The following is a 24780-nucleotide window of genomic DNA, read 5'->3' on the forward strand; positions in this document are numbered from 1 at the left end:
TGTTACAATAGCTCAATCGGTAGAGCAGCCCTAATTCATAGCAGCAGGTTAACTGGCATTGAAAAAAAATCACCTTCATGTTATGAGATGTACATAATTATAATGCGTTTTTCATTTGTTCTGTTTTTTTATCTATGTTCCTTTTAAATCGAGAATATTTTCTTATTCATTCCACTGTCACATGTTCCTTCTTTTGTTATTATCATAAACGTATGAATAGTTTTTACAAATTTAAAATGTGACAAAAAGTGTGTGTCTGCGTTTGTTTACCATCGCCACCGGAAATAAACCATATGGGCGGGCAGAGACAAAGAAGAGACAAAAAAATATCTTTTAGTTTATATAAGTAACCATATATTTTTTTGTCAAAAGGTACATGTAAGTAATGTAAACGAGTCAAACGAAGATAAAATCTCATAAAAATAAACCTTTATGATCATAATTTGGTTAATCACTTGCAGTTTACCTGGGTTAATATTTTAATAATATCACGAAAAGCGCATAAATATGTGTGTGGCGGGAATTAAATGGCGGACAAATTATCGGGAGCAAAGTAATATTTAAAGACGTTGGCACGCAAACGAAAGGAGCAAAACGGAGTAACAACATACAATAAAGGCAAAAGGAGACTATTCAAAGAACAGTATTAAACTGTACCGATTATGCATTAAGTAATCCTTATTTCATGCTTTCAAGTGATTTACTGTAATTATAGCAGATGATTATATTCTGATTAACCATAAGTGAAATTTATCAAATATAATTTTTCTGTAACCGGACTATATCTAAATGCGGATTAGGAGAATATCATAACTAAAAGGAAAAAGTTGCATAAATAAGTTCCGTAATACGTAAATGTTTGCTTCTTAAGGAAAATAAAGTTGAAAGAAAGTCGTTAAAAATTGTAACAACTATATTTCAAAAATAATGATGTTACGTCATTATGTGATGACGTCATAAAGGAGAATGCGCTACGTTGCGGGGCAAAATCAGTACGAAAATACTTATAAAACATGAAATAAAAAGAAAGATTTATTTGTTTTTATATATAAGATTGAAACATATTTCATTCGTGAACACCATCTATCATAGTTTCACTCGTGGCTACGTCACTCGTGAAAGTATTGCATTTAGTTCTCACTCAGTGAAATATATTTCAATCTCGTTTGCAAAATAAACAAATATCCTCTAGACATGTTAGATAATACATTATCAGTTTCATTAAAGTATTTCTTTGAAAAATATGGTATTTATTTGTCAGTTTTTCTTGGACATCGTTGAAAGCCTATTACATATACTTGTATTATAACAGTTTAACAACGTGTTTAATAAAAGCAAGTATTACCTATTGCCTTTTATAAAATTTTATTTCTTATTTACAACAGTTTAATGGAACCGCTCAAATCCTGTGCGTGCACAATGATAAAATGAAATGTTGACCGGTCAACATTTTTAACTGTTAAACCCCTTTGGACGGCCTCTGGCAGTAGTTCTTAATGTCATCCCTGATACCTCTTATCTCTTGTCTGTCACTTGTTCTTAATTGTTTAACAGTGTTGTATATTTAAAATCCTAGGAAAATCTGAAATTCGCTCAAAATTCGCAATAATTGAAAGAAATGGTGAAAAAGAATACTGCAACGCAAATAAACCTCCGAAGATCGTCTACTCGGAGGAAAATTATATCCATATTGTGTTTCGAAGATATGATGAACCCAGAAAAAAGTTTTTAGGACGGGAAGGTTTTAGGCTGCAATACAGGACAAAAAGTTTTACGTTAGAAAAATGGACGGATACAGAAACTTTCCTGTATCCATGTGAGTAATTCTTGTAAATAAATTTATGTATTATAAAGTCAAAATATAAAAATATTTCTCATGTCAAAATATATCAATCGTTTTATAATGTTTTACAAAGTATAATTATGAATATCGTGATACTGTTATACAGGCGTGTGAGTCTTAGTTTTGATATTGTATACATTAACTGTTAAGTTCAATTTAAACAGTTTTAACAAAATGCATACAGGTGTTTAGCCTCAAAGAAACGAATGATCTATATTTTTATGAGTTTTATGCATTATAAATTTCAAATTTACAGTAAACATGATCTATATTTTTTAAATGATTAGAAATGAAATTTTGTATGCTCTGTGTGTCTTCTTCCTTTCTTATCTAATAGTTCAAAATAGTTGAAGCTATGATTCAGTTTGCTGTATATTTCAACTGAATTACCTTGTCAAATTTCACTCAGTTTTTCCGACAAAAGCAATAAAATGTCATTAGCGACAACCCTTGTATTACATAAGTACACGGGAAAACACATTTTGTTAGTAACTTTACCTTAAAGGTATATTAAAAGATGATAGGAAAACGTCGTTACATATTTCAGTAACAATAAGTGATTTAAATATGGTGTTGAAAATTCATATCTATTACTTTACAATAGTAAAATTTGGAATTAATATCAAATTCAATCAACTGCATATGATCAATTAAGATAATCAAAGACATTTTACTGATTTTAAATAATCAAGTTAATTGTCCCTTATTTGGTACAAAATTATTGAGTACAAAAGTGTACGACGAGAATGAATTCCTCTCAATTACATCATGATTTAAAAACTTTAGTATGTTGTTGTATTATACATTTATATATGATAAAAATAAAGATAAATATACATATAAGTTACAAGACAGATAAAAGTCGAACGTTTAAAAATGCTTTTGATGTTCATTGACCGACATGAAATAAGAATCGAAACGGCCGTATAATAATGAATAAATTTGCCTGTTCAGCACATCCTTTTCGTACAAGAATTGAAGTCTATTTAAAATCGATTTTGAATGATAGACACTTAAAATGTCACTTAGCAAAAATAATGATTGGAGAGCTGCACATCGCCGGTGATTGCAGACAATTTACCCCAAGACACATTATACATCAGATACCGCCAAAACTTTCCACCCTAAGACATTAGATTAACTAAACAAAATAAGGGAAGGGATGTGAAGTGTAGATATGAATTAAGCCTGTTTATGGACGGTACTGCCAAGTGCAAACCACCGTCCACGCCCCCTACAGCAGAATTCAACATTTAAACATGGTGAAATTTTGAATTTAGAAACAAGCGCAGATGTGTTCATACGACGGTTATCATGGAACCTTCAATGTGACGCGTAAATGCCATTCCTTATGGTCCATATGTAACAGAACGCGTAAAATTTGCTCAGAAATATCTCTATTGTGTGTAGTTACTAAAGCGGTCTGCCCCAAATTCTGAGAACTGATGACGGATTAGGTAGAAACATTCATGTTTTAGAAAATGAAACCAAAATTTATTAAACATTTAAACATATACCATAAAATGAAATTGTAACAAAATTATGTGATGCCTCTTTTATATCTTCCAGAAATGGGTTGAAAATGGATATGCATTATATTGTGTGTTGTATCGAATTTTATAAAGAAAATGATATTGAAAATTATGCGATTTTTTCCTATAAAGATATTTTGTTGCTGTTGTTGTTTTTAGTTCAAAATTTTGCCATTTCATGTTCTGCTTTAACCGATGCTAGGGGTGTGGACGGTTGTTTGCACTTGACAGTTCCGTCCATGAAGAGGCTCAATCAAACCGAGCCTGCAACATTTTCAGTTTTTACCGTTTTGGACATTCTTTATGAATTCTTATTTTCTCTATGATACTGGATTGCCCTGATGCTACATTGTTTGTTGTTGATGTTTTCTTACAGGTGAACGTGACTTTTTAAAACACATGTTTCGTTTTCTTTTGCTACAATACAAATAAATGGTGTATAGAGTATAAAACCCGAAACAGTTTATAACCAAATGGAAAAACTACGTTTTTGTTATCACAAAAAAGAACGACGATTTCTGTAAAAATCCATAAAGTATGTTTTATAGATTATTATGTGATAAAATGCTGATTAAAATGGTGCTTTTTTTAGATGTCATTTCTCTGCAAAAATCGATGAGGGCTACACAAGGTAAACAATTGCCATTATTCATAAATCTGAAAACGAACACTCATCTTCGCTTTATAAATGTCATCAGGGTTTTTACTTAATTGTATTTTATAATTACATTGTTCATGATCACAATAATACTTAGATTTTGTTTGGTCTGTATAGCATTCAATGTCCATCATATATTTTGTTATTTTCTATTCTTAAAGAATTTTTATTTTGGTGTCCTGTTTTAGGTTTTAAAAAACAACTTATTTTCCAACAACCTGATTTATCTTTTGCTTCTGTTGCTTTATTGCAATAAGACCAATATAGTAATTTAGTATTGTGTACGGAAGCTTAAATTCTACTTTGATTTATTTTTTTGTTTATTCGAATGACAAAAGTATTTCACATTCAGTGCTAATATCCTCACGTGATAAGCACCTAACATTTTTAATGTAATAAAACTCAGAAATAAGAATTAAAGAAGGCAAAATGTATTCGTTTCGGAGCATATTGTGCCTGTAGCAAAAGCCGATCATTTATAAAGAAATACGTATATTTTCTGGCTCTCTAAAGTTACTAATATAAGCTTAACTCCTGTGATTTAGAACTGATATTAAATATTATTATTGCAAGTATCTATAGACAAATTCTATTATGTGAAAATAAATATGAATGAAAATCTTATTATCATAAACGTATCCTAGCTAAAGTCTTACAAAGTGTGTTTATTTATTTCTAAGAATTCTTTAAATGATATATTTTGTTGACATGTATGACTAAAAACAAATTTGACTTAGACATTAAGGCAATACCTCTCCTTTGCTTAAAGTTAAACACATTTATGCCTTGATAATAAAGCTACTGGGGAAAATATTAAGTGTCGTAATACGTGTGATATTTACTGTCATCAAAAAATCGCATGGTACAGTAATACATTTTAAGGTATCTTCTGATTTTGATAACGTCAATAATGATGAATTTTCTTTCATACTTTTTAAGAAAAGAAAAAAATGATACTAGAGCAAAGGAAACTGGATAAAAAAAATAATGAAGTTTCGAAATTTACAGTTCGTTCGAAGAAATTCAGAAAGCGCTACACTGTATTTAAATCATCAATATCTTGGTATGACGCAAGATCTGCCTGCTGGTCACGAAATGAGCATCTTATAACAATACAATCACAAAAAGAATTGAAATATATAAATTACCTTCTTCGAGAACAAAGATACGACGATCAAAGAATTGACAAATATGACTCAAAACATTTAAGTTTCAAGGCACACATAGGTGAGTGTTAAAGCTATTACTATTAGTTTTTGTTTTGAAGTAATTCAAAAGCATGTTAAACGTTAGAAGTAATACTATTCACAAAGATCGGTTTTCAAGCTGAACAAAGATGTTTTTCTTTCTTATAATGAACACATTTATTTTTCAGTTTTTCATAACAATTGAAATTATCAAAATTGTTTTAACCACAAGCACATATGCGAATCAATTTTCATTTCACACGCATGAGGGACATAATGTTGATTTCTTTAAGATAGAAAAGGCTTTTTGGACAGGCTCAATCAAGCTGAGCCTGCAACATTTTCTGTTTTGTTGTTTTGAACGTTCTTTAGAGATTCGGTATATCCCTATTTTATTGGGTGCAAATACATGTGATTCCAAAATTAAATTAAAAGAATAAACAAATTATTCTGTTTCTAGAAATTTGTTTTAAATTGGGAATAATTACTGAATTTATTAATTTATTACCCAATTCAAACCTTATAATATTTCGCTCAGACCTTTGTGGCTGAAGGGTTGAAAACTTTAATGATTGAGTCGTTAGAATTGCAGTCATCACATTTTATCACCGTGTATTCCGCAAAGGCGACTTAATGAGTTCGAATATCTGGAGTCTATGCATGTCTTACTACCAGCAGGTGAGGGGGTTAGGACCCCTATTGTTGTGTGAAAGTTTCTAACACCCAAAGTAAGCTAACCTCATCTTTCCTTTTTCGGCAACCTTTGCTGTTTTTTAGTGCGCCATAAAACCAGACAAACTAACAAACATTGGTCATTTCTATTTAAAAGACCAAGATCTACGCACTATTAATGACCATTTCAAAAGAATTTCCTGTCAACTCTCCGTATTATAGGATAAACTACCTGCTTGGTTATCATCCTACGCCTTTCGAAATAAGCAAAATTTAAAATCTCCAATTTTGTGCTTCTTCAATGAATTCTTCAATGAAAACCTTAAAGTTTCAAAGATAACAGTTTTACTTGATAAGCTACTTATTACGTTGATATGTATAATCTTAAATTTCCTTTCAGATAGAGAATAGGTGGGGCGTCACGGGGTTTGATGAATTAAACAAAATCATTTGTATATATTTTAGGAAAGAGATGCACTGACATCATATTGATCTGATATAATTGCTAACATTTTAAAATTAATATATAAAATATTTGTTTTAGGGTTATCGCGGAGCATTGATACGGATAAAAAGAATAGATTTTATTGGGTAAACAGTCATGAAGTCACTTTCACTGCATGGTAGGTAACATTGAAGCATTTACATTTTGAGGAGTGATATAATCAACAAGCATGTACTATTTTTTTATTTTGCGCGTTATAAAATATAACGTATCCATTTTCTGTATTTACACCATGTGATGTTCCAGTAAAAAATATTATTGGTCCAATCTTATCAATTTAGCTTTGATTTGAATTTCAGTGTCCACAAGGTCAATATAAAGTCTATATAACACTCTGTTTAGCTTTGTTATTATTTTTAGAGTTTCAAACGTTCATATAAAGTCCATATCGCACCCCATCTAGCCTCATCTTCATTTTTAAGAGAACATAATACATATCATTTTTTAATTTGGCAACAAAGCTGGAATAGTGTGGTGTACAAAACGAATTAATAAGATATGGTTGAGAACAATATTGATTCTCTTATTAAACTTAATCTCTAAAACTGATGTATCAGTGTGCTTATCCAAAAGAAGTCAGTAATGTACTCAGCAATGCATGAAAATTTCATAAAATTCATGATTATCAATCAGTTATATCTTATTTATTTATTTATTTATTTACTATACAAATTTTGTTTTTAGACCATCTCGAGATATATTTATTAGTTGGTAATTTCAGCCACAGCTTTCCATGCTTGAATGTCATTTCTGAATGTGAATTATATGAGAAATGCTTCCTAAATTAGACATATTTACCGTGTTGCAACATATGCATAAAGCAACTTAAAAGTTGCCCCGTACTTTACTTCAGTGTTGTTATATTTTCTGGTCCTTCGGGATCATTGATGCCAACACTATAAAGTGTTGAGAATTGAGTACCGCTCAAACCGGTGCTAGGGGGCGTGAGGGATGTTGCACTTATGCATTATCCCTCATGTACAGACTCAATCAAACCGAGTCTGCAATTCTTATGTTATTTTGTTGTGATTAATGCTTCCGAGGGATCAGTTTGTTTCCAGAATTTTTAACATAATATAGGTGGGGACATTATGGTTTGACGTCGAGTTGGTGTAGTTGTGATCATTTTGAAAAGGAAGCTTTTACTGCATGCATGTTATCGCAGACAAATAAGAATTATTAAGGAATATTACGTATGTATAATATTTTTGTTCAGAACTTGAAACATTTTTATAGCCGGTTAAAAATTTCAAGTTTAATCTAAATATATGTAATATTAGCCTCCTAAATAGTCCTAGTTTGTGTATCACTTATGTTCGATGCGTGCATAAACTGCTCAACTCAAATAAACGCATCTGCGTGCTCAACAAAACAATATTTCTGTCATGTAAACGTTAAGTGCTGAAATGTATCGTCTTACAGCAGCGACAGTTTAACGTTATTTAAGAAGATTCAAAATTTAAACATGTCATTTCTTTGATATGGCGCAATTTTGAATAGTGAACTTATTGAAAATGACGGCGTCAGAAGAAGAAAAATTGTGATGAAGTTCGGTGTGCAGTCCAGCAGTCACAAGAAACTTAAATGAACTAACAGATACAGCGGTGTTTTGAGAAGCCTTTTTTTTTGCAATTGTGTGATTTTAGACTTAAAACGCATAACGTTAGAAAACAAAAAAGGTTATTGAGGGAGATGTCCGTAACACAATGAGAGAAGTGTCTGAGTAGAATGTGATAAGTAAAATTAGCGATTAGTGGATGCTAACTGATCTTTAGAAAATATCAAATTCGAATGTGAGCGCTCGTTTGGTTCTAAATGGAAGAAGAAAAACAGGTTCGAATTGTAGCCACCAAGACATTTCTTTGTATTGTTGAAAGTAACAGCACATTTCGGACCTGTTTGAACACCATAGGCGATGCCTGCTCTATTACTTTGAAACAAGAACAAACAGATATTGATTGTGTAAAAACAGGCATTACTTCTTGACCTCCCAAACACATTTTTCAAAAAGTGCCCATCCCTGTACAACAACATCTAGAATGAAACATTCCACCAGAAAAATGCGTCATACCACTGACAGGTTAGACATATGAGATCAATGTAGTTCGTTATCCGTCATACTCACCAGACAATGCTACACTGGACTTACATCTCTCAATGTAACCCCAACTTCGGGTTAAAGGTTTTATAGCAAAGAGGAAAGATGTTATTATATTTTATCTTATTTACTTTTTATTCATAAATATTTTGATTAGGTAATTAGCTTTGACAGTCGATGTTTAATTTATTGATGTTTAAATTACATCCCATAACATTGATTTTAAGATTTTTCAAAAAAAAATTCAGGACATTTGGTCAGCCATCAGTTGGAGACTGCACTCGGACAAACTTCCGGTCATTCAATATGGACAGAACATGGGAGACAGAAGATTGTAAAAATGAACTTGCAGACTATTTCATCTGCCAGACTGAAGAAGAAAACGCAAAATGTAATATCTTTTATGTTGATACTCCAGCACAAATCTTTTTCAACTTTCTATAATGTTTTTTTTAATGCAAGTCGAAAAAATGGAAAAGATATGCAGACATTCTGATAGACATAAGCACATATTTGACTTAAATGAATGTGTTCACAATCTGTGAAATTGAAAAAAGAGCTTTGTCTTCATTAAAAAATAGATTTGTACATTTTTGTTGAATAAATGGTCACGCATTTTACTAACATTTTGGTAAAAGAAATGTGCATGCATTCCAGAAATGAAATATTCGTAAAAAAGTTATGTATTGGTAAAACAAATAGGTACGAAAGAAAAGTGACGCATTCTTATAAAAGAAATATGCTCACTATCTCATACTATAGATATACTAACATTCATACTGCTTGAATAATGTTGGCTGAGTTATGGTCCTTGAATGAAAAGGGTGTTAATTATCATTGTGTTGCCAGCTACATGGAAGCTTGTCCAGACTACTCCTATTTAAAATGCAACTTTTGTCTTTCTTCTCCAGTAAACGTTTTTAACAAAGGAATGTGCAACTCGTTGTCAAAGAAAAACAAAATTAAAATCAATTACTCCTACTCTGGAAAGGCTTGTCAAAGATGGAGTAATGTAACAGAAAATAACCATTTGGTAGTTGATAAAGACAGGAATTTATTTAACATAAATTCTGATTTGTGTGAAGATACCTCTGACTCTGGAATATTTGGTTGCAATGTGAATGACACTGTGATATCGTGGGAGCCATGCTTCTTCTCACGTACGTATTGCTAGGGATAACATAAACGAGAATGGGTCAATATGTAATGCAATATGATCAAACATTTTAACAAAAGAACACATATTTTATTTTTTTATTATTTTACCCTTCGAAATTATCTTCTACGGTAAAACAACGTTTCTGATGTTTAATCCAATTTTAAAATGTTTCAATTGGTCCGCTTTGGATATATATTTCAACATGATCCATTTCTACACTTGTATCGATGACACTTGTAAATCGCTTCGCAATGCGACTAACAAATTGGTTGGCCAAATTTAATTGTTACAATTGCAAAAAAAATATAAAAAAAACAATGTCAGTTTTTTTTTAAGCGCATATAACTCGTTCCAAGAAGTATCTGTCCGGCAGTTACTCGTCTATTTCTCAGAATCGTATGAGTTGACCTTTTTTATATACTTGTGATATGGTTATCAGGGTAAATGAAAGCCTAGCATCTTTGTCAAGGAGACAATTGACTTTATTAATTTTGGCTGTAACTTTTTGTTACATATTTACAGGCATCTTAGATTAATTTGTGCCCATTTTTATTAGATTTCATGTCAATCTGGTTAAAATCAGCTCTTAATAACGCTCCGCATTTAGATCAGACCATCTCCAAATACGGAGTGACTTCTACAAACAGTCAATTATCGGCAAACTTTCATAATTTTGAAAGCGACTCTGTTTCTATTTTAAACGCTGAAAAACAAATATCGAGAAGGTTATCATCACGACTTGAAGATATTACGCTGGACTAAACATGGCGTCGTCAATGAACATAATTAACTATTGTAAGTAAGTTTGATATGGAACGACTTATATGTGTTCCCTAGTCTGATAATAGTAAACTGAATATAAAGTGACTGAATGGCCTACTCTGTAATCACTACACTTTCAACAACATAATTCACCATTTCTTATTCCTATTGTAACGAACGATTTAATTTGATGGCTAAAATTAGCAAACACGGAAATCCGAATCTGAATGATAAAAACTTAGGTTGTTTATCAGATCTACATGTAAGAAATAAGTCGATCTGAACTTAAGTCAGATTGATTTTATAGCAGATTTTCCCAGTTATGCCCGAGGTTGCATGTAAGCCCTCTCCGCACTTTAAAAATTTATTAGTTTACCAGCCATTTAACGTGAAGTTACTCGTGTAAGGTTTTATTTAAATAAGAATATAATTCTTAATCGGTTGATTACAGGCTTGATTTTGGTATCACTTGAAAGCAAATGCGTAACCTCAAGTTCACCAAGCTAGACTAGAAGGTATTCTTCATATTCCATTACATATAGATTCACTCTCGTGTGAGGAAAAACACATTAATCAATTCAATTAAACCACATAACGTATAGTTTGGAACGGACATAAACATTTTATCTTACCGTAGAATTCAGTTTCTGTTTTGCATGATTAGATCAAAACATCTTGTTATTTGCAAAATATGTATGTTTTAGTCTTCATAATGCACAATGATGTCACACAAAGTCTAACACAATTATGTTCAATTCGATTCTCTCTCTCTCTCCCTCTCTCTCTCTCTCTCTACAATTTGAATATATATTTAAATTAAATAAAAAGTGTGATTTGATTTTAAGAAACAAATGATTATTATTAAACTGTATCTTTCAAACATTAACAAACCATTTCACCCATGTTTATAATGTATCAAGAAGCCGATTCCGTGTCTGTGATAACGGAGCGTTTTGGTGATCATTTTTCATGCAACTCTACGGGACGCCTTATACCACTGGTGAATAAATGTGATAAAACGTTCCATTGTGAAGACAAAACCGATGAAATGAATTGCACTATGAACGGTAGGAACTACATTATTAATCAGAATTTTTTGTATTTATCATGCGTGATGTTTTAAAAATACGTAATGTTATATGCACTTTTTCTTATTCAGATTCTTCATAATTATTTTTGTGTGAAACATGCAAGATTGAAATTGATTACTATTGAAAGTAATTCTCTATAGTAAACTATTGGATGTATTGAATAAAAAAAAACTTCACTTCATTATAGAATTTACGATAAACTTTTGTATTTGAAAAGATGATAATGCAGAAAGAAACGTTATTTTTACATGGATAACATATAACGGTATTACATGTAATAATTTGTTTTGGTATTTCGCTTATTTAAAACTATCGGTTTTAATATTTGTGTTATAATACTCGTAAATATAGCTCAAATATAATTAATGGGGGAATCAAACACTGCGGCATTAAAAAAAAACTTATTTAAAACTGTTTTATAGATGTTTTGAATAACAAAGTTTTATAAAAAAAAAGAGAAAGAAACAATAAAAATGCACGATATAGAAGTTTAATAAGTGACTACCTGAATTTGATTTACAGGCGAAGTTTCATGAATTTTTTCGAATAAAACACCAAATGTAAAAGCTCTTAATTTAATTTAAAGTTATTTAAACAGTCATTGTAAAATCACATATCAATCTTCTATGTGATATCCATTTCAAACTTAATTAACTCATTGAAAAACAATGACATGATGCTGTTTTATTTGTTTTGTTTTTTTAATGTTTTGTTGTTGTTGTTTTGTACACGTATTTCTTTATACACTGACATAATAGTATAAGATACTGAAGAACACACAAGAAACTTTAACTCAAACTGTGTTGACGAATATGTTTGAAAAGTTAATCTAGGTCATTCAAATAATAACAAAGCATATCTATTTCATCATTTACTACTATTTAGAACATGACATTGTGCAGGACGTTGAATTGTTCCCGACAATTTTTCCTGTCAGACGGATAGGAGAAGGATCCTATTTCCAATGTGGAAGTAAGGAATGGATTTCCATAGCTGCAAAATGTGATACTGTAATAGACTGTTTAGATGCATCTGATGAAATTGACTGTTTGCGAAGTAATGCAGGTAACATGAGCCTTCCTAAAGTTTTGTTATATCATTGCACATCTGTGTATCCCGTAAAATTGTAATAAGTGATTAGCTGAATCCTTCAAAGTAAATTTAAAGTGATTAAATGGTAAAAAGGAAAAACTATGGGTGAATTATCATTAATTTTAAGGATAACTCATATTTCATTCAATTGCCTAAAAAGCAAGACATCAGAAATAAATTGTTCTTTACGTGCTGATTCATTATATTCGTAAACGTTTTACCACATTAGAGGTTGGCGTGAATGAAATAGTTATTAATTGACTTAATTAGAAAATAGATAAAGACAGAATCCCTAAAGAAAGCCCAACACGGCAAAATTGAAAATGTTGCAGGCTCGGTTTGATTGAGCCTGTTCATGGACGTAGAAGACTTTTCGCCCAATAAAATACTTCTGTATAATGTTTTGGAACATAAATTAGCAGGTATGTTAGAATTATAGTGCAAAGAAACGCAACATTATTGCCAATGACGTCTGTTAGATGAAATAGATTTCTACCATTTTAAAAATCACAAGAAAAGTTCATCTGTAATTATGTTATTTCTTTCACATTAATAACAAGTATCGAAAAAAAAATTGAGATGTATAAAATGTTGACACCATGTGTCCATCATAACTTTAACACATCCAAATATATTGCCAACGTGTACAAGGGGTGTTCAAATATAAATGCAACTGGGACAATTGTCAAGAAAGCTTAACAAACAGTGCCAAGATAAGTATCTCAATCCTTAAACATACTCACCACCATGTGATTTACAAAGTTTTAGTCTTTTAATTCAGTTTTTAAATGCGTTTTCATAATGTTTTTGAGGAATACTGTTCAGATACTGGAAAATAGCCGAACCGATAGTTTTTTCGTGTTTGATATTTTCTTGCAGTAAGGTGTTTTTTAGCCTCGGAAATAAGAAAATGTCACTGGAAGCAAGATCTGGCGAATAAGGAGGCAACCTTTTCCTGTTTCGGATATTCTCGTACGATGGCTGTTTTGTGTGACGAAACATTGTCATCTTCAGTCTATCACCACGGAGACCAGTTGCTGGTTTTTGAAATATTTATTTAATTCATGAAAGACCTTGCCTTTGTAAAACTTGGCATTTTCAGATTTGCCCTTCGGAAAGGTTATTTGAATAGCAGGACCTTGATTGGTAATGAAAATTGCATACATGACATTTTTACGCTCATGATGCGTTTGCTATGCAAGATCTTTGACTTCCTTTCGTTGCCCATACAATGTTATGCATATTTCGCTTGTGCTAATAAAATAAGCCTATGTTTCATCGCCAGTGATGGTAAATGCGAAAGATTGATCGTTTAGTTTAGGGAACTGTTTTAACACATGTTTTTGCCCTTTTATAAGGAGATGGGGTATCCATCTTGCACTTCTCATTTTTAAATCATATCTGAGAATTGTATGAGCGGCTCCTACAGAGATACCAACACATTTAGCTATATACCTATTTGTAAATCTTGCATCAGTAGCAATCAAATCCTTACCTTTTTCAACCATTTTTTGCGAAGCTGCAGTTTTTGGACGGCATGCATGAGGTGCATCTTTGACTGAATCCACGACACATTTAAATTTCTTACACAGCCGTGTGACAGATGAACAAAAGTTCATTGTTTCCATTAACACGACATATTTCATTGATTATGTCGTTCGCCTGTATACCAAGAATACTATTATAAAAATGTAACGAACGCAAGACATTCTATGATTTGTGAATTTATTGTTGTTTCATCAACACTAAAACATTAATACCCAATGATTTTTATATACTAGGATGCAACAATAACGAATTTGCTTGTGCTGATGGAAGCTGTATAAAGCTAGGTCAAGTCTGTGATTTTAAACCAGATTGCACTAATGCAGAGGATGAGTTTTGTGGTACAGTTAGAAAACCTTATTATATTCTATACTTATTGCATCACATGTTTTGTATGATGAATTTATGTGTAGATTAAAAAGAAAATGTCGAATGCAGTTTCTTTATTTTGAAAATAAATTAAATTTAAATTTCGAACGCGACAGAAAAGTTAACGAGTTTATGTAAAATATTACATTTCTAAGGTGAAATTTTATTTGACTTACATTCAGTTCAATATTGAAGATTGAAACGTTGATCTTTGGAATTAAACAAGTAATGGTTTGCTGTTAAATAAGAATTCGACATATTTTAAAAAGGAAAGCGTAAACCTCATGTATCAGGTTTGCATTTACATGTAACCGTACTCTGGACAAATAGATTACTCACGTTAGTATGAGATGTAAAAGAATTACACATGTGTTTTAATTGCTCTTATTTAATATGTATTGTTTATTATATATGAACTATATGTATGTTAGAACTTGCTCTCTTCTATGCATGTGGCTAATTGTATGTACTGTAATTTACATGTATTTTCTCTTGTTTTTGTATGTCTGCAATCAGAAAATTTGTAAATAATTTCTAAACATTTTAGCAATATCAACTAGTTGTCAATTACCATAATAACAGTTAATCTTATGACATTTACAATTGATTTAGCCCAACTTGACAATTAAAACGAGGAAAGAAATAAATAGGCATTAATTTTGAAAATCCCACCGAAATTATATTGTCAACATTTTGAAAATCATTGACAAAGGATTTTTTTAAATTTTCCTATTTGAACTATTAACAAAGAGTTCAAATGCTAACGAAGAAAATTTGAATTATCAAGCTATAGCTATATCGTAACTGTGTATATGCACAGCAAGTACCTTAGAGAGTAACGATGTTATAACCTACCGATCATAACACATAGTAATAGTATAGACGTAATTGTTTTACATAGATCACTTGTTTTTTTTTTACTTTATACATATGCAGAGCTTCGGAATTGTGGACTGGATGAATATGTATGCAATAATAAGCAGTGTATTCCTCACAGCAAGAGTTGTGATGCAGTCCCGCACTGTATAGATGGTAGCGACGAAATAAAATGTGGTAAGTTATCATGCGATTTTTAAAGTTTCACAAACTGGCCATGAAGGCATGAATTTTGCTCCCGCACTCATCAAAATACAGCTGGATTATTCAATTCATCTATAAAAAAGCTGGTTTATTTTTTTAAGCCTCTTGTCGAGATTCCTTCCATTGCGATGTTGATAGATGTATAAGTAATAAACTGGTTTGTGACAAAGTGCGTGACTGTCAAGATGGCAGTGATGAAAGTGATTGCTCGAACTACAAAGTTTTAACGTGCGGGGATTTGTGGGAGAAAGGATATCATGAGTCAGGTCAATATCTCATAGGTAAGTAAAATTATTGATATTTCTTTGATTTTGTAAACTATTAGGTATTATTTTATAGTTATTCGTCAAACATTGTTGCTTACCGTCCCGTACAAAGATAAAAGCGAATTGTATCTATTGTCGGGAGTAGAATTAAATATTTTTTATTATTAACGTATCCTACCAACTGATAGTTACCAAATATGCTGACCTTGAGCGAATCATCGGTAAATCATTCATCATGGTTTGGAAAAGAAATTAGGGATGTGTACAAGAGGATGGGTAAGATTAGATTATTCGCTTATATTGATTCAAAAAATATCATAGGAAGTCAAATGAGAACAACAAAGGTGTCATTACAAGGACAGATAGATAATAAAGAAATAAGGACTCGGTTAAAGGCCATTGAATTGAAGGTGGTCGGGACAGAAATTTATACTGAGTGTGAGGAGCGACATAAAATACTGAACGTTGGCGACAACGAAAAATGGAATATAAAAACACATTCCCAACAAAAGGTATAACATGTTACAGCATTACATCAAACAAAGCATACATGAAATAGCACAAGGTTACAATTCTTGGAAAAAGTGAGCAGCTAATCCAAATCTCGGGAATTTAAATCCGTCTCAAAACCTGTGTCTATGTCTCAATGTGTCCCTATATGATGAGACAGTGTATGGAAAATTATTCCCCGAAAAATAATTCTAACAAGTGTCATGGTTACGGAATAGGAAAACACTAAGTAAACACAGAAATGTTAAATTTTAGTTTGCATTTATTTTACTTTTAACACTTCTCCTTTTCTCTGAAGGTATCTACCCTTAATTTCGATGAGATGCTTGATACCCCATACTAGAAGGCATAAATTAGAAAAATTGTTGACCCAACGTCTCTGGCAGTTTCAGTCTAGATAAGTGACGTTGCCACATATCGTGGATTTTGATTGGTACAGCTACACTCTGCTAGTGTTCATGATAGATATGTGGCAACACCCTTGTGGGTGTTATAAAGGAAACTGGAAACTCAATAATATGTTGTTTTTTTTCTTGAGTTGTCCTCAATGTATTACAAAAAGCTATCCGACTAAAGATATCATTGTCCTCTATTTTAAGATGCGTGTCTGTATATCGTTCGTCTTCTTATGATGTATCAATAACAATTAATTTACCATTGAATTGATTGCAAAAGAAAATCAGTTGTTATTACAGAAAACTTGAAGTCTAAAATACATTAAACCTGCCTTTACGATGTCAGTTTTATCTTGATATTATGTTCGTTTTCTCTTTTTTTATTTGCATCTCTGCTTCACATAAAATAAGTAAAGTACGACTGTTTTATAGTCATGTTTGTTAAGCATTTAAAAATACAGCAATTAACATTTTCCCTCTTATATTGACTTTTCAAGTTAAGAACATATATTAAGAAAGGATAAGAAAATAAAATACTTATTTAATGTGTTTACTTACAAATCTGACTTATAGATTGAATCTTTTGTTGATTTTTACATGAGAAGGCCCTTCAAGAAATAAATCTTATCTTTGATGAGCTAATTCATATTGTTCATTTCGTTATGAATAAAGAATAAAATCATTCCTTTCATTTTTTAAAAAACAATTTTGGATGGAAATATATTTTATGTTTTTTTGTTTTTTTTTTTTTGTTGTTGTTGTTTTGTTTTTTCTTGGAGGGGGGGGGGTCACAAAATCAATATTGTGTATGTTGTGATATTGTGTTATTGTATTTACTTACATTACCTTAAAATAAACATACATTGACATATACTACTTTCATTGATGTGTAAAACAAAGCACTTTAAAGCACACAAATGCATAAACAGTTGTTAAAATCTAATTAGATAATTTTTTGATATTCATCAGCAATTTTGATCGAACAAGTGTTTTATTTCTTTCAAAATGCTCTTTACGTCACTCCAGTTTTGCAGTCACTTCTGTTGTTGGCGAACCGTTTTCTGACTTTACACCAAGATCTCGGTTTGGTCCATGATCGCCCCGCACAGTCTTTGATATTTTTGCTATCTGATAGACGGTATTTATGTTTTTGTTTGGTTTATCAACCTCCTGTGCCTTCTCAGCAAGTTGCCCGTAGAATTTGCTCTTCTTGTAGAGATTTTTATCTCCATGTCATTTTCTCAGTATAAGGCCTTTCATTTAACCTAAAAATCTGGATAAAGTGTGATCACTCAGAAGCATTTATCACAACAAAATTACATAACAATTTCAGACTCTGTCCTACGAAAAGACCAGCATCCAACTCGTATAATTAGTTTGGGTGTCAGGAGATCTTCTATCGGCTCGTAAATTCAAGAAATCTGGTCTGCCTCTTTACCCCTACTAGCTATAAGCTACTAGCTACTATAAGTATTGTTCCTTGTAGTTGTTTCCGTAGAAAGTGTTAACTTTGCAAGTTAGAGATGCTAGCCCTCATTCGAGCTTTGGACCAGCCGTGGCGGCGGTTATATATTCAGTGCATTTGTTTTAAATCACCGCTTATTCTTGCAATTAAAATAAAGAATAATAAGATATGGCTCAATGAGTTAAACCGTATCTAGATATCATGAGGAACTGGCTTGGTGTATCTGACGTTATGCACACATAGAGACACTTCGAGTAAAATAAATGCTAATTATTTGTAATGTAACATACATTTTAAAAGAAAAACTTTTTTCAGACGGTATAGATGTGTACTGTGACTATAAATTGACAGGAGAAAGATCTAAAACAATTACAATGGAAATCAGTAATTTAGATTTGGATACAAGCAATGCTATATACACACTATCTCCCAGGAAGATGAAGATGATTTTGACTGGGCGGGGTTTATTCCACGATTTGGTTTTCAGGAACAACAGTATTTGCACGATTGATGTGAGTTAAAGATTTGCTCGTGATTTGATTTTCTAGCTTCTTATGATAAGCATTGTACCTTGTCGTTGGTTTAGCAAGTTAACCATAAACATTGATTTGAAAATTAAAACTGTTTTACTATGATTTATGTATATATGTATATATGTCTCCAAACATAATGAAAATTTTACTAGTACTTACCTAGTTTAAAGGATCATTATCAACAAGTATAAAATTACAATCATTTAAAAATAAATTAAGAATATTTTAATTGATTTTTTACTAAGATTAAATGACAAAATGTTCTATTTTGGTCATTATATAGGTCAAAAGTACATGTTACCTACCAGAAAACGCTGCATCAATTTACGACTTGAACTATCAACAATCTATAAATATCACTTGTCAATGCTCAATCAAGACTTTAAAGTTAGCCAAGGTTACCTTTGAGTACAAACCTCGGTTTTTCTGGTAATTATTGTACTTATTATTTTTTATCAAATATAACACCTTCAAGTCTTCGATTTAGAGCATAGGCGAAAACAATCTCACCATGGAAGTAAATCTGTTCGCATTGGTGAATGATGTAAAGGAAAAATTGTATATCTGCAAAAAAGATAAGCGAACGTGACATTTGCAAGCTTTTCAATAGAACACAATACCTTACATACTCTATTCTAAAATTTACGTTTATATCACCAGAAAACAGTTTTATTACATTTTTGTGGTATTATGAGGTTTTTTTACACATTCTCTGATTAAAAACAGCCTATATAGCTATCAAATAAGTTTGATATAAAATAGAACTATTTTATGTCCCTCTTCAAGTATGTGTGAGTGCGTGTGGCTGCGTGCGCGTGTGTTTTGCAGGTGATTGTAATGTTTGTAATCGTTCTTTGAACAAACGTTTGTTACATGATATTATCTTCAGGTATGGTCGGAGAAAACGAGATGATTCTACAGGTCAACATGACAATAATTATGAATTATCAGATAACCACAGGTAATTGAAATACGATGCTAAATATCTCTGGTTAAGGGTTACATTAACGGTATATATGTGCCATTATGTCATTTTGTTATTTAAGATCTTTGATTTTAATATTTAATATGAACTTTAAAAAATAGGAGCATATATATCTTTTTTGAACAGACTCAGCATGTTCGGATTGTTATTTTCAATTTATTTTAAGTTTAAACGAAAAACATTATTTTGAGAAATATATAAACGTCATGAATTCATAAACGTATTTATTGTAAAAATAAAAGCTTATACTACGGCAGGGAGCACAAACAATTTGCATCTTGCGATGGAAATGAAACGGTTCGTTACGGCCTTACTTACTACACATTTAACAAAAATAAATTAGATGTTAATCTAAGCGTGACGGAGGGAACAGTTCCGATTGACATCAGATTAAGGAAGATTCTGTGCACTTATAGTATGTGTTTTTTGTTTCTTAGATTTATTTTTTGAGGGGGGGATTTATATAAATATATCCAATATTATATAGGACCGCCTCCGTGGTCGAGGGGTTAGAGTCGATGACTTCTAATCCAGGTACCTCTCTGGCGTGGGTTCGATCCCCGGGAGATGCTTTGGTAGTTTAGCGCGGAGGAAGGTAGTCTAGTACTGGTGTAACTCTCCAGGAACGATGGTTAGGAAACTACCCGCCTTTATTACTGAAATACTGTTGGGAAAAGGCGTAAAATGAAACGAACAAACAAGCAATCCAATATTATATAACTTACTGTAATACAGACTTCATATAATGTATCAACAGAGGGTTTGGCTATCTTGCCAAATGTTAGGAATTATCAAAGGTTTTATTCAAAAGACAATTCGCCACCATAAACATTTTCTAACCATCAAATGTAAAAACAATGCGCTGTCCAGTTAAATATCAAACCTTGAGGAGTAATTTTATAACAGAAAAGTAGTCATAAATGCTTATTACATCTGAACAATAATTCTGATAAAAATGCTGAGATCAATTTACAAGACAACCTTTATATGTCATTTACAATCCTTCTATCGTAACATAAATTAAAGAATACATTACATTAATTTAACACCGAAAAACAGATTACTCCGTGCCAGTTGATGTAGACTTATATGATTGTTACGGAGATAACACGACGATAAGAAAATCTCAAATGTGTGTATATAATGAAGATGCAACAGGTTATATAATAGGATGTAGGTCGGGGATGCATCTGCAAAATTGCGGTAAGTAAAGACTTACTTAGACGTCTTTTTCATTAGTATATTTGTAGTTTATTAAGGAATACGGTAAACATTCTCTTTTTTCATTCGTTCAGTAAGTACACTTTGTGTAGAGAGAGGGACAGCAGGAGAAGATTTACATAATTCGGGATGGTGAAAAACAACCGAGAGTCGAATCCCTTGCACCAGGTGCTAATGTCCTGTCGTGGCCGGGGGAGGGGTTGTATCATTACAATAAAAAAAACAGAACGACGAGGAAAATGCACGACGCCCGGCACGCTTAAAATGACTTAAAATACATGACATAAGCTGGCGTAACAACCTTTTTCAGACCATACTTTACATCATTGTTTCTACAGATTACTGGCAACGTGTTCGGAGTCTGTATACATTAAGAAAAGCACTTTTTGTGTTTGAAAGTCCCCAGGACCCACATAAGGTATAGAACATAGCCAAGACATCGAGCTTATATTTCATAATTATGTTTAAAACTGTAATGACAGTAGGTATCTTAGTACTGCAGAGAAAAACTGAGTGAAGAGAATATAGAGACTAGAAGAAGAATTCCTTAAGCCTTTGACATCTGTAGAAATTGGATAAGTAAACGACAAAGGTATAGTTTTAATGCATCTGTTGAACTCCTGTTAGAAACAGACTACAGCATACATTTTAATCTTCCGTAGATCTGACTGCAATAGGGGATTGGTCTGCAGAACTATCTTGTAAATATTATTCTCATCTTTAGAAGTACAAACATAATTAATTGTATAATAAAAATTATTGGTGTACATAAGGTACAAAATAGCAAATAACAACTTATTCCTTTTATAGAACTGTAGAATGTTAAACACTTTATGATCATCAATTTCATCTTTTAAAAGACCAATAGAGGCAATCTGACTTGAATCTGGAAACGGAACCCAGGAACTGTAAAAAATGTCGAACTACAAATCCATTATTAGCCTGAAGAAAGTAAAGGATGACAGGAACTAACACGATTAATAATTTTGATAAATATTTGATTAATTCCTTAATATACTATCTGTTACATGAAAATACACGCAGTACAAAACTTTCGTTCTATATCGATATGCCATGTAAAGCATACGAAGACCTAATGTCCTCAAATAAATACACTCTTTTTGAAATCTGATATCTGAAAGTAACTTATTATATTATTTGCAACAAAAAAACAATTTTAAAAATGATTATACTGGTAACCTATATTACAGATTTGGCTACAACTGCAAATGCAATTGGCATATACAGTTACATTTCCAGTTTTGTGTAATTGTTGTTAATATTAAGTACCATGTGATTTCAGACGACTTTGACTGTCCCCGAAATACAGTAAAATGTCCAAACAGTTACTGTATTTCCTTAAGGTTTGTTTGTGATGGGAGGTTCCAGTGCCCTGGTGGGCAAGATGAACATAATTGTAGTAAGTATTGCTAACGCTTATACATGTAAATATCCCTTATAAAGTTATTTATATAGATAACATAATAAAAATAAGCAGCCATCAGGATTATTTTGTTTATTTATGACAGACTTTTTAAACCACAAATATAATATAGCTTAGACAATGTCTTAAATGCCTATTGTAATATCATTTACAGCCTGTGACAGTCAAGCTAGAGACATCATTATAATGATAGAGGATACAAAGAGACCGACACATAGTCAAACAGCCGCTGAACTATTAGCAAAGCAATTTGCGTTTGGAAACAGTGAAGTTAGGTTACTGTATTTTAAAGGCGAGTCCAGAATTCACAATTTTCCTCTTGAACATCGACTTTTAGAAATACGTGAAAAGTATATGATTGACTACGACGCAATTGATTCCGACTGTACTTATAAAACTATGGCTCGTAACTTACTTCCGTCTTTACAATTTTCAAATAGAGAAACGAAAGCTATCATATTCATAGAAGATAGCATAGAGTCATCTACTGTCGCTAAGATCATGTTTTTAAATATATCTAGTAAAGCATTCAAAATGTATCGTGTCATTAAAAACTTCAGTTATTCAGTCGACAATAAAAGAACATATGATTTTGTGAATGATGTACGCATCTACAGATGGAATTCATTACACGCTGTAGGATATAGGCTTTTCCCAGAAATATGCAAAGGTTGGTAGATTGAATAAAATGTGGGCATTTTCCATTATTCCACTGTTAAAGAATAAAAGAAAGTAGTTTTACAGTTATACTTACTTGTTTCTTTATATACACTAAATATGTCCGGTAAATATACATTGAGATCCTGTAACAAGTTATCACGTGCTTGCGATCTTCATTTGCTTACTGTTATAGCTCGGTAGTTCGTTTTTTAATGAAATTCCTTTCAAACATAAACTCAAAGAAGAAAAAAGACGATCATCACTATGATAGTGATATAAGAGTGAAAAAAGAGATTGACGAATTATATTTGAGATAGATTAAACATTAAATTCACAATAATTAAAAATTAATGAACCATACAAGGAAACAGAGTAACACGTTCCCTAACAATCTCTGAAAGGAAATTATAAAGATACAGATATAAATACCAAGTATCAATTACGATCCAATATAACTTCATGCCCATTAAAAAATCGGATATCTCTTGTAGCAATATGCATGAGTAACATAGTTATTGTTTTGAACAAATGAATCTTAATAGATGATATTTGATTCTTTTGTCCAGAAGCGTCATATGTGCCATGTGCTGGTGGATTTAGATGTTACTCCAGTAAGCAATGTATACCGCTGAACCAAGTATGTGACGGAATAGCTCAATGTATCAATCGCGACGATGAACACATGTGCGATTTTGAATGTCATCAAAAATGCAAGTGTGGAGACGGAGCTGTGGAATGTCGAGAGGCTAATTTAACTATTTCAGAGATACGTGCTCTGTCGAGAAGAACCCGAAGTGCAGACCTTAGTCATAACATTAGAATCAAGGATGTTTTATCAACTGAAAATCTTCATTTTCCTTTCATGTTGAATTTAGATGTCTCATATTGTAATATAGAAGTTGTAAGCAATATGGCATTTTCAGACATAAATAATTTATTGAAACTCAACTTGAGCTACAATATAATAAAAAAACTGACGAATAATGTGTTTGGAGATCTTCGTCATCTCGTCGAGATAGATCTCGATGGAAATTCCGAATTAATGGAGATATCTTCTTTCGCATTTCAAGGTTTACAAAGTATTAAAGCAATAAGAATATCAGGAACTAAATTGAAGAAAATTTCAACACTTACATTTTCAAATTTGAAATTGCAAAATATTGATATATCAAACAATGACATTTGTGAAATTGAAAATTATGCATTTAGCAATACATCTGTTAATAAGATTAACTTTGAAGGTAACAAAATCATTAAATTTCATAAGTTTATTTTTAAAGATGTTTTTTCACTAAACGAATTACGTACACCTGCGTATAAATTTTGCTGCATACGTCCATGTTATGTCAAAGAAAGAAACTGTTATCCTCCAAAAAATGAGTTTTCTTCTTGCGATGACCTAATGAGACATCCAATTCTGCAGGCAGTTTTATGGCTTGTGGGGCTAGCTTCGTTATTTGGAAATCTCGGATCAATTGTTTATCGAATTGTGTACGACAGACAAAGACTAAAAATAGGTTATGGAATATTTGTGACGAATTTGGCATCCGCTGATTTCTTAATGGGAATATATCTTATAGTGATAGCATGTGTTGATTCCGTTTATCGAAGCAGGTAACTGATATCTTTTCTTTGTATGTTTGTCTATCTATATATATAGAAAAAGAAATGTATTATTTGTATATATATTGTTTTATATTCCCCTGTC

General features: G+C 31.7%; 1 protein-coding gene across 1 annotated transcript in view; it reads left to right on the forward strand.

The window, feature by feature from the left end:
• Positions 1-1569: 1569 nt before the first annotated feature.
• Positions 1570-24780, forward strand: part of LOC132746301 (uncharacterized) — a 31042-nt gene continuing 7831 nt past the window's right edge. The window contains exons 1-19 of the mRNA XM_060735408.1: positions 1570-1816; positions 3968-4006; positions 5042-5260; positions 6437-6515; positions 8744-8886; positions 9407-9655; positions 11337-11483; positions 12393-12572; positions 14381-14485; positions 15450-15566; positions 15695-15874; positions 18545-18741; positions 19046-19191; positions 19652-19723; positions 20005-20162; positions 20807-20950; positions 22272-22388; positions 22567-23082; positions 23639-24686. Of these exons, the coding sequence (XP_060591391.1) occupies positions 3991-4006; positions 5042-5260; positions 6437-6515; positions 8744-8886; positions 9407-9655; positions 11337-11483; positions 12393-12572; positions 14381-14485; positions 15450-15566; positions 15695-15874; positions 18545-18741; positions 19046-19191; positions 19652-19723; positions 20005-20162; positions 20807-20950; positions 22272-22388; positions 22567-23082; positions 23639-24686 (3833 nt within the window). The 5' untranslated portion in view covers positions 1570-1816; positions 3968-3990. The remainder of the gene's footprint in view (positions 1817-3967; positions 4007-5041; positions 5261-6436; positions 6516-8743; positions 8887-9406; positions 9656-11336; positions 11484-12392; positions 12573-14380; positions 14486-15449; positions 15567-15694; positions 15875-18544; positions 18742-19045; positions 19192-19651; positions 19724-20004; positions 20163-20806; positions 20951-22271; positions 22389-22566; positions 23083-23638; positions 24687-24780) is intronic.

This window comes from Ruditapes philippinarum, unplaced genomic scaffold, assembly GCF_026571515.1.
Source record: "Ruditapes philippinarum isolate M1 unplaced genomic scaffold, ASM2657151v2 ctg10217_1_1_1_1, whole genome shotgun sequence".
In the NCBI taxonomy this organism is placed as follows: Eukaryota; Metazoa; Mollusca; class Bivalvia; order Venerida; family Veneridae; genus Ruditapes; species Ruditapes philippinarum.